This window comes from Lepidothrix coronata, unplaced genomic scaffold (assembly GCF_001604755.1).
Source record: "Lepidothrix coronata isolate B3197 unplaced genomic scaffold, Lepidothrix_coronata-1.0 Scaffold4, whole genome shotgun sequence".
NCBI classification, from domain to species: Eukaryota; Metazoa; Chordata; class Aves; order Passeriformes; family Pipridae; genus Lepidothrix; species Lepidothrix coronata.
This window is the reverse complement of record NW_016690184.1, coordinates 5,415,032-5,430,854: the sequence shown is the minus strand read 5'-3', so window position 1 is coordinate 5,430,854 and position 15,823 is coordinate 5,415,032. Positions and strand designations below refer to the sequence as shown.

At 38.1% G+C, this 15,823-nt stretch overlaps 1 protein-coding gene across 3 annotated transcripts in view; it reads left to right on the top strand.

The window, feature by feature from the left end:
- The window catches only part of COL12A1 (collagen type XII alpha 1 chain), a 93,907-nt gene that overhangs the window by 21,313 nt on the left and 56,771 nt on the right, over positions 1 to 15,823 (top strand). For 2 of the 3 annotated variants that reach the window (XM_017825836.1, XM_017825846.1), the window contains exons 13-22: positions 2,702 to 2,971; positions 4,826 to 5,092; positions 6,943 to 7,135; positions 9,660 to 9,781; positions 12,346 to 12,495; positions 12,582 to 12,701; positions 13,246 to 13,410; positions 13,577 to 13,723; positions 14,338 to 14,477; positions 15,677 to 15,806. In XM_017825836.1, coding sequence (XP_017681325.1) covers positions 2,702 to 2,971; positions 4,826 to 5,092; positions 6,943 to 7,135; positions 9,660 to 9,781; positions 12,346 to 12,495; positions 12,582 to 12,701; positions 13,246 to 13,410; positions 13,577 to 13,723; positions 14,338 to 14,477; positions 15,677 to 15,806 — 1,704 coding nt within the window. The remainder of the gene's footprint in view (positions 1 to 2,701; positions 2,972 to 4,825; positions 5,093 to 6,942; positions 7,136 to 9,659; positions 9,782 to 12,345; positions 12,496 to 12,581; positions 12,702 to 13,245; positions 13,411 to 13,576; positions 13,724 to 14,337; positions 14,478 to 15,676; positions 15,807 to 15,823) is intronic. The other variant, XM_017825852.1, reaches the window with a different exon arrangement.

The window sequence follows — 15,823 nt, the reverse complement described above, 5'->3', positions numbered from 1 at the left end:
GTTTCCTTAATAAAAAAAAAAAACAAAAACAAAAACCAAAACCAACCACTTCTGGGAGATCCAGTGAAAAAAAAAAAAAAAAAATCCGTGAATGAACTTCCACCTCATGCATAAGGTGCAAATCAAGTTAGTGTGTTATGTTAAAGAAGTGTTCTCAGTTGCAGTGTAACATATAAAAAGTCTAATTTCCCTTAGTAGGTAAGTTGTCTTGTCAGCAGTTTCCAACTATTTGAAGTAAAAATTTTCCATTTAGTTCTAGTGGTTTGGTAGGAATCCCAGATCCTTTTCCCTCTCTTACCTTGCCTTATAAAAAAGACATTTAGTTCCAAAGAATATTTCTTTCAGAACCAACATATTACAGTAACTGCAGTTCATTATAGTCCATTCCAAACAAATTATTTTCCTCCATTATTTAATGACCTCAGTAATTACTTAATCAATAAGGGGTTTAAATAAGCAGTTATTTTTGCAGTATTTCCAACATATATCATTAGCTCTGGTGTCCAAGAGTAGACTTGCAAAAAATTGTGCTGTGGTAGCAGATACTTTAATACTGAAATCATGTTGTGGCAGAGCCATGTTTTAAAGTAGCCAAAATAAAGTGACTTGTATATTTATATTACATTAAAATATGGAAAGAAAGGTTTTTATTGTGAGACATCTGTGCATTATATCAAGTTAAGTTTTCCATATTTTTTCCATTTGGATTGCCTTAATATTTTTTTTATTGTACGAAAAAGCCAAGATTTGGGAGTAGGAGCTTAAGAGCAGACAGAAAAATTGGTGTAATTTACTTTTGAAGGCAAATCTTTTTTTCAGGCTTCCAGGAAAATTGTTCTTTGGAGTTTAGATTCTGTCCTGGCTTTCATTTAATGCAGTCACTGAATTTGGTGAGACTTCATGAAGCATGAGCTGAATCAGGCCTTTTCACTATAACTTTTTTTCGCTCTATGCAACCACTGTTATGAAAGGATAAGGGAACTTTACTAAAACCTCTCTATCTTAAGCTTTTTTTTGAAGAGAAGATGACATAAATTGTGGTGATTTATATTGTAAGGCTAAAAATTGGTTTGAAGAGTAAAATTGTAAGGACTGATGCAGAGTTAGGATAGAAAAGGATTGTCTCCAGAAAAACATAATGGGATGTCTCTAAGACTGTGAAACCCCCACAACATGCACTGTTAGCTATATGTGAGAGTCATCTTCATGATTGTTGTGGTACTCTTTGGTTCTGTAATCTGTGCAGCTGATGAATCTTTACTAAATTCAGAGAGGTTGACATTAATTTCCATTCATCATTAAGTCAAGTGGAATTTGTTAGCTCAGTTTTAATGAAGTTAAGCTGGCACTGAGATGTTTTCAAAATGAAGCTTTCTATAAGTAGTCTTGTTTGCTCCAGTGGGATTGGGTTTGGAAATGTTGCAGGTTTGTGGTGGAAGTAAAAGACGAATATGAAAAGTGAAAACACAGTATATGACTTTGAGCAACTTGTTAGCCTGAAACTGCTTCAGGCTTCTGAATGTAGTGAGCTCTGTTCTTGCAACAAGACTAAGGGGTGGAAATTGGATAGGTACTGAATTTCTTTGTGTTCAAAGCATTTTGATTCTAATCCTGTGGCTGCTGTGGTATAGTATAGGAATATGTTTTTATCACTGAGGGTAAAACTTAACTGTGATGCCATGAGGCCACCTCAAGTGTTTAAGTCCTCTTGCTAAACAGTCTCTCAGGAATGTCCTGTACAGTCGAAATGCCACAGAGAATACACAGCAAAGAATCGAAAAGCTTCTGTGTGTATGTAGATCTGGTTCCATAGATCCCTTTTGCAGATTTTGCTTTAATGAGGCCATTGCACTAAACTCACCAGTGAGTGCTCCTTTCCTGCCATCAAAAACAAGCCAGTGCAATGGGAAAATTGAACATATGTTATAAATGTACATTAAATGTTAAACAGGGGCACTCCTTTCACTGCACCACTCTAAACCAATGAGCTTCGTTTTTAAGCTGTGGAATTACTCTGGTGTGTTAGGTGAGATTCATGCATCCAGCTGACAATTGAGTTTCACAGACTAATGAGCTGCTTCCTTTGTTCCAAGCTGGTTGAAACAACCTCCTCTGGGAGGATGGAGATACAGTTCTTCTGAGTGGAAAGATGGAGGGTGTTTTCTACTCTAAGGTTGGCATGAAGTAAAGACACTGCAAATTAGTTGAAAACATAAAATGAAATAGATGGTAGATCTGGTGTGGTAGTCTGGAAGATAATAGTACCATTAAACAAGAAGTTAAAGTTGTCAGAGAAAGGACTGTTTGACCCAGGTAAAAGTCTCCTTTATTTAACCCCCAGAAAAAAGTTACACACATAAGGATGAAGATGAATGAATGAAATAAAGTTATTTATTTGAGGGTTAGAAATTACCCAAGTGAGCTGCACCACATTTAAGCACTGGCTTCATTCCAAGTCTTTGAATACTGCCATTTTTATTTTGCATATTCTAAAGCATGACTACTAAGTATCTTGCATGGTAAGGCACAGGATCATTCATAGTCTAAAGCTAGCTTGAAGCATCTTGTTGAAACATTCATGCATTTTCTCTTGGAACTACAAATGTATGACATTGAAACTAATATTGATGGGAAAAGTTTGTTTTTGCTCTTATGATCATTTGACTTTTACATTTGTACTTTGCTGTTTTCTTTCTTGCAGAACGTGGTTCACCACGTAATTTGGTTACCACAGACATAACTGACACTACAGTTGGGTTATCATGGACACCAGCTCCAGGAACAGTTAACCATTATAGGATAGTATGGAAATCACTTTATGATGATACAATGGCAGAGAAGAGAGTCCCTGGAAATACAGTGGATGCTGTGATAGAAGGCTTGGAGCCAGAGACTAAATACAGGATTTCAGTATATGCAGCCTACAGCAGTGGAGAAGGAGACCCAGTTGAAGGAGAGGCTTTTACTGATGGTGAGTGCACTACAACATTTGTAACATTCTGTTCTTGATGAAATTACCATTTTTAAAAGAAAATGGACCTTATTTTTCTTCTTTTTTTTTTCCCCCAAAAAAGCTGCCCCAAACTAAAATGCCACCTCAGCTCAGTCAATTCTGACATTTTGCAGGACAATTAAAAACCACGAAAATCTCTTCTATGTCATACAGGTTTGGATTCAGCAAGAGTTACCTCCAATTTAAGATATGATTTTGTCTGCAAATTACTCTGAAGTCAGCCTTCCATAGGCTTGGTGTGACTGCTGGAAATAAGGTGGAGGAAATGTTATGGATAGATTAAGGAGGAAAGGTGGTGTAAATTCCCACAGAATCAATGAATATGCTTTCCAAGCTAACTGCCCTTTCCAGTCTTCACAGTCCTCAAACTGAGGCTTACTGGGTGACTTTGATATTTGTTATTTACCTTTCTGGGGCTCTTCTTTTTTTTCTTATTTGCCAAACATTATGTATTATTTGTGGAAGCAGGCTCAAGCCTCTCCTGCAGTGTAGGCAAAGTGAAAAAACACCAAGAGACCAGAGGTGGCTTGTTGCTGTATAGCCAGAACTGGCAAGTACAGCAGCCTGAGTGAATGAATGAAGGGATGCCCTGAATCAGCCTTGATGTTTCTGTTGTTTGTCTAAAGGGGCCATGTGAAGACAAAGCCTGAGGGAGAGCTCTGGGGAAGCATCATGTGTGTTTATATGTTCTTGTACTCTTTCCCAAGCATCTGTTTTGACTACTGTTGGAGAGAGGCTGCTGAACTACCTTAACCTTTGTCCTTGACCCATTTTAGTTTTTCTTAAGGTTTTGCAAGAGTAGTGATTGCTGCTGTTCCTAAGAGCTGATTCCCCAGAGTCAAAGCAGACTGCTGTCCCACGCCTTCCTTCTTTGTTCAAGAACAGCAGCATTAGCCATCCTGCCCTTTCCAAATTAAGTAGGCAGCTTAGTCATATAATTTGTTGCTTCTCTCTATGTGCTGACTGAGGGAACTTGCTATCAGGCCTATCAATAGCCCCAGACCTGAGACTAATATTGCATCTTTCTGGTACAAACAATGAGTAGAAATTGTCAGTTCCCAGGAGCTGCAAAGCCTGCCTTACCATGTGATGAAATATTGACCGATTCCAGCATGCCAAGAAGGTTCAGTTTGCTAAAACCTAGATGGCTTATTTCGGCTGACAGCCAGCATTGCATACCTTTCAGTTCACTTTGGATTATTTATACCATTTATACAGTCTGGAAAATATTTCTTAGAAGCTGAATGCTGCAATTTGTAGAGAAAATGATTGATTAGTCCATGGGCTTATTTCAGCACATATACTATGTTGCAAATAGTGATGAGTGATTTTCCAGCAGGATAGTTTGTATAGGCTCCAACACCCAGCAGTTTAGTTATTTACCAGTATCTTATCAGACCAGTAAACTCAAAACTTTGAAAATCTGAATGCTATAGGACATTGTATTAAAGAAAAAATAACTTTATAATTTATCACTTTCAATTTAGACTGCTGAATCCATTATTTAATGGATTGCTGAAAAGTGTGACTAAAAAACCTCCCAATTATGCTGTGTCATCATATGATTTATCCTTCCCTGTTTTTCTCTCTGTAGTGAAAAGCACGCTTCTGTTTGTTTAGTCCATTACAATTAAAAAATAATTAACAATGACCTGTGAGATTCTGCTGTGCCTTCCCCACAATCGAATACTGTAATTTTAAAGAGGGCAATTTTATTTTTTCATACAGTAGAATTAATTTTGTAGTTATGCAACTGAATATATCGGGGTATGTGATAAAGTAAACATTTATCTGTATTTTTACTCTGAAAAGTGTCACCAGATGCCAGGACTGTGACAGTAGACAACGAGACAGAAAATACAATGAGAGTTTCATGGCAACCTTCACCTGGCAAGGTCTTGTCTTATCGTGTGTATTACCGACCACGCAGTGGAGGAAGACAGATGTTTGGAAGAGTAAATGCTCCTGCTACAAGCATAGTGTTAAAGCGGCTTAAGCCACGAACTACATATGACTTAAGTGTTGTTCCAATTTATGATTTTGGACAAGGAAAATCAAGAAAAGCAGAAGGAACAACAGGTATGTAGCACAAGGTTGTACAGGACTTCATAATGCAAGTTTTGTGCTTAAAATTAATAATAGTGATACATAGAAAAGTGTGGTGGAGTCTGCCAAGATCGTGAATTGACAGGCAAATTGAAGAAAATGTTAGAGGTTGAGAAAAGAGTTTGATTTGTTGTAAGCTTCACTATGGCATAGCCTGAGCACAGCTTTTTGCTATTGATATTGAGGGTGTAAATATGGTGTAAAATACTTGAAAATACTAGACTTGTTTTGAAACACTGTCATCAGAAGTCAAAACAAGGTGTTTTGTGAGGAAGACAGTATATCAACAGACTACTTAATGAAGCATTGTCAGCTGTTTCATAATTTGCCTTTTTTTTGTGGATATTAATTAAAGAGCTACCCAACATCATGTTATTTAGGATTGTCTTCTTTGGTTACTGTATTTTCTGGGGAAGACCTGAGGTAATAAAGAGGGACAGTAGATGATTTTAAAGTTTCATCTGTGGAAGCCTTACTTCCTGGTCTTTTGGACAAGCTGTCTTCTCTCTCAGAAACTGAAACTCTTAATAGTCCCAGTAAGGGCATTTTTGTGGTAAAAGCAAAACTAATTTTCTACTCTACCTTTAGTATGTATCTGATGCTGATCTTATATTTTGAAGGAAATGTTTTCTTGATACCCAGATCAACCAGATTTAGAGTCAGTTTCCTGCTGCAATAGATAGAAAGCCATTACCAAAAGAGAATTTTTTTCAAGATGTTTCTACCTGTGTGGGACTAGTGCCATTCACTGAGGTGCTCTGTAAGCAGTTCATGCCATTCTCTGTTCTCTGAATGTAGGTTATATTGAATAATGACAGGAAGTAAGAAAAAAAAGTCTTTTATCAGTGGAGATATCAGCACCTCAGTTACTGAAGATTTCTTTTTAGCCTAAAATGTGATCGATATAAAGGAGTCATGAAAACTTGATCAGATCTTGACCAATACCTAGTTTTCCAGTGTTGAAAATCATACAGCTGCTTTTGATTTTTAAACTCTTCATCTTGATGCAGATATGCCTCTGTGCTTTCAGTCTAAATAGTTGTAGTGGTAAACACTCTTTGGAAGAAAGTGAGGCCTAAGTGATCTTGTTATTTGGAGCTGTCATCATAATTCAGGAACTATCATGGGAGATGAGACAGAGAGACTATATTTTTGCTTTTGAGTGGGACTGCATCTACTATTTCTCAGCAGAATTCACCATCTGGGGACATATATGATCTTTAAGCTATAGTTATACAATTGCACAGGCATAGGGATAAAGCAAACTCTTTATTTTTTTCCCTCCATCTTTCACTCCAAAGCTGTAGTGGTGACTTTCCGTTCACTCTCCCATTTTTTGCAACTTTGAGATTACACTACTGCAGTATTTTCCTTGCTGCACTTCAGAGTTACGCAAAAGCAAAAGTGATGCAGAAGCTAGCAGCAGGCTTGTTAACCACTCTGTCTGTGAGTACTGACCTTCAGAGGAAGTTGCTCCTCAAGCTGGTTGGCTGGCACTCCTCTGAAGAATTATTTTTTGACATACTGCCACACCTCTGGTGGTGAAGTTGCTTCAGCTGCCAGGCTATTTATCCCTCGGTGTGTTGACTGTAGAGGGATCCTCGATAATAAATTTAACATACCTCTTGGTTAGATAGCTAAAATTAAGTGACAGGAAAATCACCATTCATCTTTTAATACTTCTATTTATGTCAAAGGCACAAAGAGTTTAGGATTATCACTAATACTGGATTTGCGTATGTATTTTTACATAAAAGCATGCTTGTTGATTTTTTTCCCATGTGCAGACCTGATCTAAAGCATTTTTTTCCCCATCCTTGCAGCCTCTCCCTTTAAGCCACCTCGAAATCTGAGAACTTCTGATTCAACTATGTCAAGTTTCCGAGTAACATGGGAGCCAGCACCAGGGCGAGTGAAGGGGTACAAAGTAACTTTCCACCCTACTGAAGATGATGGGAGTCTTGGAGAATTAATAGTGGGGCCATACGACAGCACAGTGGTGTTGGAGGAGCTTAGGTATGAATAATAACTCATGTTTGGTTTTGGTTGTTTTTATTTTTTTAAATAACTTTAGCTTAGGGTTTTGTTTAATCAGGATCTGGTATTGAAATGCCTGGCAAAATCTACTGTAAGTAAGAAAGTAATTTTGACAATAAGCTATGAAGATCTTGTTATGCAGTCTCTGGCAAGTTTCTTTGTGAGATTATCCACTTCAATCATTCTCACAGGAACTGAAGGAGGCAAAGATATGGACAGGAGCTGTGTTCTGCATTTCAAATATAAAAAAGATAACAGGATACTGGAGGATACTTGGGATTTCTAAAGTTTCCTCTCAAAAGTTCCTTGCCTCAGGTTTCTTGAAAAAAGCTGAGTTTGGTTCTTGATTCATTTTCTCAGAGGCTTGAATCTGTAAAGAAGGCTTCAGAGCATGTCAAAATCTGTTATGCAAATATACTAAATATATTAAAAATAGGATAATTAAAAGTCAAAGAATTATACAGTCACAGAATGATTTGAGTTGAAAGGGACCTGAAGGATCACCTACTTCCAACTTTGTTGCTGTGGGCAGGGATGCCTTCTCCAGGGATGGGACACCCACAGCTTCTCTGGGCAATCTGTTCCAGTGCCTCACCACTCGCAGTAAAGAACACCTTCTTAATATCTAATCTAAATCTACTCTCTTTCAGTTTAAAGCCATTACCTGTTGTCCTATCAGTATCTACCCTGCTTAAATGTCCCTTTCCAGATTTCTTTTAGGTACGGGAAGGCTAACATAAGGTCTCCCTGGACCCTTCTCTTCTCCAGGCTGAACAACCCCAACTCTCAGCCTGTCTTCACGGGATAGATACTTCACTCCTCTGATATTTTTTTGGCCCTCCTCTGGACTCATTACAACAGGTCCAAGCCCTTATGCTGGTGGCTCCAGAGTTGGACACAGTACTCCAGGTGGGATCTCACATAAGCAAAACAGAGGATGAAAACCACCTCTCTTGACCTGCTGATCATGCTTCTTGTGATGCAGCCCAGGATACATTTGGCTTTTGGGGCTTCAGGAGGACATTGCTGGGTCATCCTCAGTTTTTCATCCACCAGTATCTTCAAGTCTCTTTCCTCAGGGCTGCTCTCAATTCATGTATCACCCAGCCCCTATTTGTGCTTGGGATTTCCCAGGTGCAGGACCTTGCACTTGGCCTTGTTGAACTTCATGCGGTTCACACAGTCCCACCTCTCAAACCTTTAAAAGGTCTTTCCAGATGGCATCCCTTCCCTCCAGCTTGTTGGCCACACCACACAGTGTGGGGATGCACTTGATTCCACCATCCCTGCTTCCAGCAAAGATATTAAACAGCACCATTCCCAATAGTGACTCCTGAGGAATGCCACTCATCATTGATCTCTGCTTGGATGTGGAGTCCTTGATCACAACTCTGTGAGTGTGACCACCCAGCCAATTCCTTATCCACAGAGTGGTCTAGTAGGTAAATCCAGGTCTCTCTAGTTTAGAGGCAAGGTTGTCATGCAGAACAGTGTTGAATGCTTTGCACAAGTCCAGGCAGATGATGTCAGTTGCTCTTCCCTTATCTACCAAAGCTGTAAGTCTGTCGTGGAAGGCTACCAAATTTGTTAGGCATGATTTGCCCTTATGAAGCTGTCTTGGCTTTCACCAGTCACCTCTTTATTTTCCACGTGCCTTAGCATAGATTCCCGGAGGATCTGCTCCTTGATCTTGCCAAGCACTGAGGTGAGACTGACCTCCGTAGTCTGTAGTTCCCCACATCTTCCTTATTTCCCTTTTTAAGAATGGGGATTATGTTCCCCCTTTTCCAGTCAGTGGAAAATTCACTGAATTGCCGTGACTTCTCAAATATGATGGCTGGTGGCTTAGCAACTTCATCTACCAGTTCCCTCAGTACCCGTGGATGCACCTCATCAGATCCCATAGACTTGTACACCTTTGGATTACTTAGCTGGTCTCAAACCTGATCTTCTCCTGCAGTGGGTGGTTCTTCCTTCTCCCCATCTCTGACTTTGCCTTGTGTGACCTGGGTGGTGCGGCTGGGGCACTTTTTGGTGGAGACTGAGTCAAAAAAGTAATTCAGTACCTCAGCATTCTCCCTATTCTGCGTAAACATGTCTCCTGTTTTCTTCTGGAGAGGGCCCGTGTTTTCCCGTCTTCCTTTTATTACTGATGTACTGTAGAAACTTTTCTTGTTTTCCTTGATGTCCCTGGCCAGATTTATTTCTATCGGGGCTTCAGCTTTCCTAACCTGATCTCTGTCTGCCTGGACAATTTCTCTGTATTCTTCCCAGAATTAAATAACTTGAATGAGGAAGGCTATAAATTTAAGTACAGAGTGTAGAATCAGCTTTTAAATTTTGAAACTTCACTTTCTTGTTGAAGAGCTAGTGTTTGGGCTTCATGTTTTAGCACCTTCTTTTCCATGAGGGATTTTTTTCTGTGAGAATTTATTAAGTGAAGTGTTTAGCATTTAACTAGCCAAATGACTTTACTTACAGTATACTTATTTAACTATTGCAGGGCAGGAACTACATATAAGGTAAATGTTTTTGGGATGTTTGAAGGAGGAGAGAGCAACCCCCTGATTGGACAAGAGATGACCACTCTTTCGGATACTACTTCAGAGCCATTTTTATCTAGAGGTAAACATGACTGATTTGAAGAAAAGGCAGTCTTGAATTTTGGATTAAAAAAGACCAAAAGTTATTGTTTTTCTAATGCACATACATATTTGTTTACAGGATTCAGTATATTCCCTACCCTGATGACATAAGCCCTGGTCTGAAAAGACCACTAAGCATGCTGCAGTTCACAATTCTAGTCCTACGCACCCTTTAGATAATTTTATAAAGATGATAACGCAGGCAGCCCATGTTTTGCCGATTATTCAAAGCCATCTGCATTGCATTTCCAAGCCATCCCCATCTGTGTCAAATCACATAAGGTCAAATGTGATTGTAGAGATCATGGCTCATATACAAGGGTGTTCACAGAAGCAGAACAAGGAATTTTAAGCAGATTGTTAGCCCTTTGCTTGTCCTTATATGGTGTCTTTTCCTTTCGAGACTAAGATGATATAATGAACAAAGATCTGGTAGTTGGGAATGTCACAGTGTTATTGTGTATTATTTAAGTTTATATTCAACATATCCGTTCTTTAGTCTTTTGTTTTTCACTATAGAAGGAGGAGACTTAGTTCAGGAAGGCAATTGCAGAGTCTCTCCAGTATCTGTTTGGGAGTTATTCCCTGTGTAGCTAAATGTAGCTGAAGTTTCTGTGAATGTTATGATAGAAGCTCCCTTTGGTGTGGTTAGTGGGCCTCTGCGTGCTAATACTACTGGATGAGGAAAGTTTCAGGGGTCATTCCTCCTTTATGGAAAACATAAAAAAGCAGGTCTTTGCTTCTTAATAGCCAAGTATAGAAGAATAAGTAAAGGCTTTTCTCCTCTGCCATTTCAAAGCTTGCATAACCATCAGAGAGAATTTGGTGACAAGAAAGAACCTAACTGCAAAGTACTTTCAGAGTTAAATAAAGAAAAAAAGATTTCTGACAGCTGACAATATTCTTTTTGCTTAACCTCTTTTAGCCTTGTTTCCACACTGGGCTGTGTAAAAAATATTCATCTTGTATAACTTTATTGACAGCAATTTTAGAAAATTCTTAATTAATTGCTGTCCCGCTCAGTCTAATACTAGAGGGTAAAACTGAGAAAAACTACAAAACAGTCCATCGGTTACATTAAAGCTTTAATAAGTCTAGTAGACAAAAAATTGTTCTAACACTGGTTTATTATTTTTCATTATAGCAGCTCTCATTTCTGTCTTCAGTGTTATATTCTTTAAGCTGATTAGTTTTACTAATGCATGGTTAATGTGAAAAATAAATTTATCTCGGACTGTGAATGTAGTAGTAAATTATATATTAATAGGGGGAGAAAAATCACTCTAGATCTGGTACCATTGCTAGAATTTTCCATGTGGGGAACTGTAGTAGTTGGAAGAAATCTAAAAGTCAAAATAGTTTAACACTTATATTGTACATGAAGCTAACTTTAACTTCCATATTAAAGTTATGCATGCAATGTTTTGAGCTAACATGGTTTTACTTAAACCCTACTCCCAACTGATTTTATTGTCCTGATTAAGACTAGATCTATATTTTCTATGCAGAAGAGGATCATGCTTTTAACCCCCAGGTACATGGAGTAGTTATATTCATGAGTCTACAGTGTTGGATCAATTCTGTGGAACATATATGAAATCACAATATCTTTCAACTGTGATGAGTGTGGCTGATTTTTCTCAATGGGATTTCTTCCATATAAAGACGAGAAGCTCTGATGGCAGGAAGCCAGAAAATTTGCAGCTGGTAACACAATCTACAGGAAAAGAGAGAGAAAGATTTTTTTTTTTTGCAAATGGTTGTGGATAAAATTATTGTGTCTTTCTGTTTTGTATAAATATTTTGTGATTTTTTTTGTGATGAAAACAATATTATGCATATTTTATTCTGTAATTTGTAAACTGAAGATATGTGAAATAACTTCCTACCTTTCTAGAATATTGCAGCTTTATATGAATGTTTGTTTTTGTTCCCTCTGTATCTCTTGACCTGTGTTTATGTTTGTGTGTCTTCTTTGAATTGAGCTCTTTCTTTCCTGTACATGTAAACTTTTATACCATCTGTATTACTATGTCTTTTTATCCCAAAATTGAGAAATACTATTTATTTGAAAGTGTTTGTAATATATGCTATTAATTCCACTATTACATAGTTGAAAATTAAGTAGTAGTAGTTCTGCTATGCATGACAGACTAAAATACTATAAATTTGTATATTTGTATCTGATAGTTCTCACTGCCATGTCAGTGATTAGTTTAGTAGTCTTGTACAAAACTTCTGAAATCAGGTTATCAACCATCTTTAAAGACCAAAACAGATAATGACATGACAATAGAGAACACTGGCCTTGACATTTGCAAAGGCTTATTTATAAAAGGAAACATACATGAAGAAATTTAGACAGTTTTTGCCATGGAACCAGTGACTAGTGTGAATAACGTTCATAAATAGGTCATACTTGACAGAGTGCCAGTGAATAAAACTAGAGCTATTTTGGAAGCTAACTCATGACATATGTCATCTAAAAGGATGGGGAAAGAAAACTATCATGCTAAGGCTATATTTTTCTGGTTGACATGACAGGTTTAGAATGTAGAACCAGAGCAGAAGCTGATATTGTGCTGCTGGTGGATGGCTCATGGAGTATTGGCCGGCCAAATTTTAAAACCATCAGGAACTTCATTGCCCGTATTGTTGAAGTTTTTGATATTGGTCCTGACAAAGTACAGATTGGTAAGTTCTCATATGCTGGAGTGAAAATGAAGCATAACCGCTACACAGACACATAATAACTGAGGAAATTATGGCTTTTTTTCCAGGTCTTTCACAGTATAGTGGTGATCCCAGGACAGAATGGAATCTCAATGCTTACCGAACCAAACAGTCTTTATTAGAGGCTGTAGCCAACTTACCATACAAAGGAGGCAATACTCTAACAGGTATGTCACATTGCCAGGATTTTCTTTAAGCTCCAATAAAAATGATTCTAGTAGCTGACCCCAATATTGTTCAGTGAACTCAAATGTGTCCAAGATGGAAGAGACTTACAGTTCAATGCAGTATGTTTGGGAGAGAACAGGTGTAGCATAGGCTTATAAACTCAGAGGAAGTCTGGAGAAATGTGATAAAAGAGAGCTTGGATGATGAAGAGTTTATGTTACTATTGAGAATATGAGAAGATGAAAAGTCATCATGTCAGGGTTTGGATGAAGACAACCAGGACCCAGAAGGAAAGCTAGAAGAGATCAGATAGGAGGGTGCATAAAAGTTAAGAGGTTAGAGACTTTGAGAAGGCTTAAATAATATCAATTGCTGGTTAGTCTGGATGATGGGCTGCAATTAGATTACAAATACTTCGAGAAAGAAGTAAATTGTGGAATTATGTTGTCAGAGTGAAATCACTAGGATGAAATAATCTCTTTTACCATAACTACTATATGGAAATAGGTTATAGTGATGGTTACTTTCTTTGTATCATGCTAGGAATGGCCTTGGATTTCATCTTAAAAAACAACTTCAAGCAAAATGCAGGCTTAAGGCCCAGAGCTCGCAAAATTGGTGTTCTCATCACTGATGGCAAATCACAGGATGATGTAGTCACCCCTTCAAGAAAACTCAGAGATGAGGGAGTGGAACTGTATGCAATTGGTAAGTACTATGTGAAGAAATGGCCTGCAGCAGCCTCCTTCTGCCCATCTGCTAAATTCACAAAGAAGTGATCACACACTTCTCTGTGAATACCGCAATACTTCATGGTATTGTGCCTCATGGCCATAATTTTTAACAAGCTTTGTTTTCATGTCTTATCTGTAAGGTATTAAAAATGCAGATGAAAATGAACTGAAGCAGATTGCAACGGATCCAGATGACATCCATGCTTACAACGTAGCAGATTTCTCCTTCCTGGCTAACATTGTTGATGATGTAACCACGAATCTGTGTAACAGTGTGAAAGGTCCAGGTATATCACATTTTCAGTCTATTTCATCCTTTTTCCATTTACATGTTTGCACTGTCAATTCCTTTTTATTACTTCTTGGGAACACTATGTAGTCCTGGGCTGTTTTTTCAGCTGCTGGTGTGAGGAAGTTGTGCAGACCACCTGGACTACCCTGCAGGGGTTCTTCCTTTCCTTTCAACAATGACTGTGTTATGCCTAACACAGCATGACATGGCTGGATGTGCCTTCTTTCTTTCCCAGAATTAGGAAGCATGTTTCTTGGTGTGTCAGCTTTTTGCCATTGTGGCAGGTTCCTTGATGATACTCCTCCAATGAGGATAATTTCAACAGCCCTGCTTTTTTCAAGTGTTTATGTCTGACAGCCCAAAAGCAAAGCTGAGCATGGAAAAACAGTAATGTTAGCTGATGGTTCTCCAGTGAAATGCTGGTGTTGAAGGCGGAATAGGAATTACAGGGAGCTTGTTTGGTCTTGAGAGTGTGATGGTGAGCTATCTCTTCATGAAGTTGTAATTCCTGAGAAAACAGAAACATAAGCAACTACTTAAAGTGATTTTTCTTTCTCCCTGATAATATAAGATGAAAGAATATTTTTTTCAATTTGCTTCCGCTTGTAGGTGATTTGCCACCTCCCTCTAACCTAGTCATTTCAGAGGTGACGCCTCGTTCTTTCAGACTGAGATGGAGTCCACCTCCTGAGAGTGTTGATAGATACAGGGTCGAATATTACCCTACCTCTGGAGGTAGTCCTAAACAGGTTAGTTCATATTTGACATTGTCCATAATAACCTTACACTTCCACGTCATGGTAGTATCATTCTGTAATTTGTGCTGAGTATAATATAACAGTAAATGAAAAAAAGTCTCCCAAGGTCAAGAATATAATGCCTTGGTAAATGATACAAAAAATTTACAAAAAATAGGAGCATAAATATAACTTTGGTTGCTTTAATACCAGGAATCAAGGAATAAAATGTACCTCTTCAAAACACTTGACTGCAATTTCTAGTAATTCCTTTCTGTTCCTGTTCCATTGTCATATATTGGTTTAAATATGTCTATACCAGCAATTTCCTGGCCATAATGCAATAAACTTTCTTGCTAATAGAAAAAAAGACAGTAGGTGATAAAGGTGTGCTTAGATTAACACTGTGTGATGGTACTTCGAATCTGTGCCTAAGTATGTATTCTAAACTGTTTAATGCACAGGATCAGACTTATCTTGTGGTTATTACTTCTCTACACAAAGTCAGTGACTCACAATCATTGACTGTAGGTAATCTGAATTGCTCATCACTCTCTTCAACCGGGCAGAGTAGTATTTAGGAGAATGAAGTATTTGGGAGAATGAAGTTAGGCACCTCTGTGTACCTAACTCTGAACTTTTCATGTCCGAATGTTGCTTTTAAATCTAAACTCAGGAGATTCATGGGGACTCTTTACTCATGGAGAGTTTAATCTTAGTAAATCATGACCTCAGGATTTGGCATTTGATTGAAGTTGGAGCTGTCAATACAGCGTACACTGACTTTACAGGTTGACTGCTTCCTGGCATTTCTGTTCTTCAAAGTGTTGCCATGTGCTGTAACCATCTAGATTATCCTGGGTGTTTGAAACCTTTTCTCCAAAAGTGGTAACATATATCCCTGGCGCTTTCTTTATGCTGTTTACTAATATAGAAGTGTAAACCATGTGTGAAAGTAGAATGCACAGTAAGTGATGTTAAATATATCCAGATCCATTTGAGACAAGTGTCTGTATGAGATTTACCTACAGCTCGGTTTGCAAAAATATCACTATACGGTCAGACAAAATACATAGAAGATTAAGACCATACTTTATTTAGCTCCTTACCGTTGATTTCTGAAGTTTCACAAGGAATGATTGTTTTTCTTAGAGATAAGATTGCAAATATATTTGTTGTACAGTTGTTAACATTGCTTCTCTTTTATGTAGTTTTATGTGAGTAGGATGGAAACAACAACAGTTCTGAAAGATCTGCAACCTGAAACAGAATATGTTGTTAATGTGTTCTCTGTGGTAGAAGATGAAAGCAGTGAACCTCTGATCGGCAGGGAAACAACTTGTAAGTTAGAAATGGGT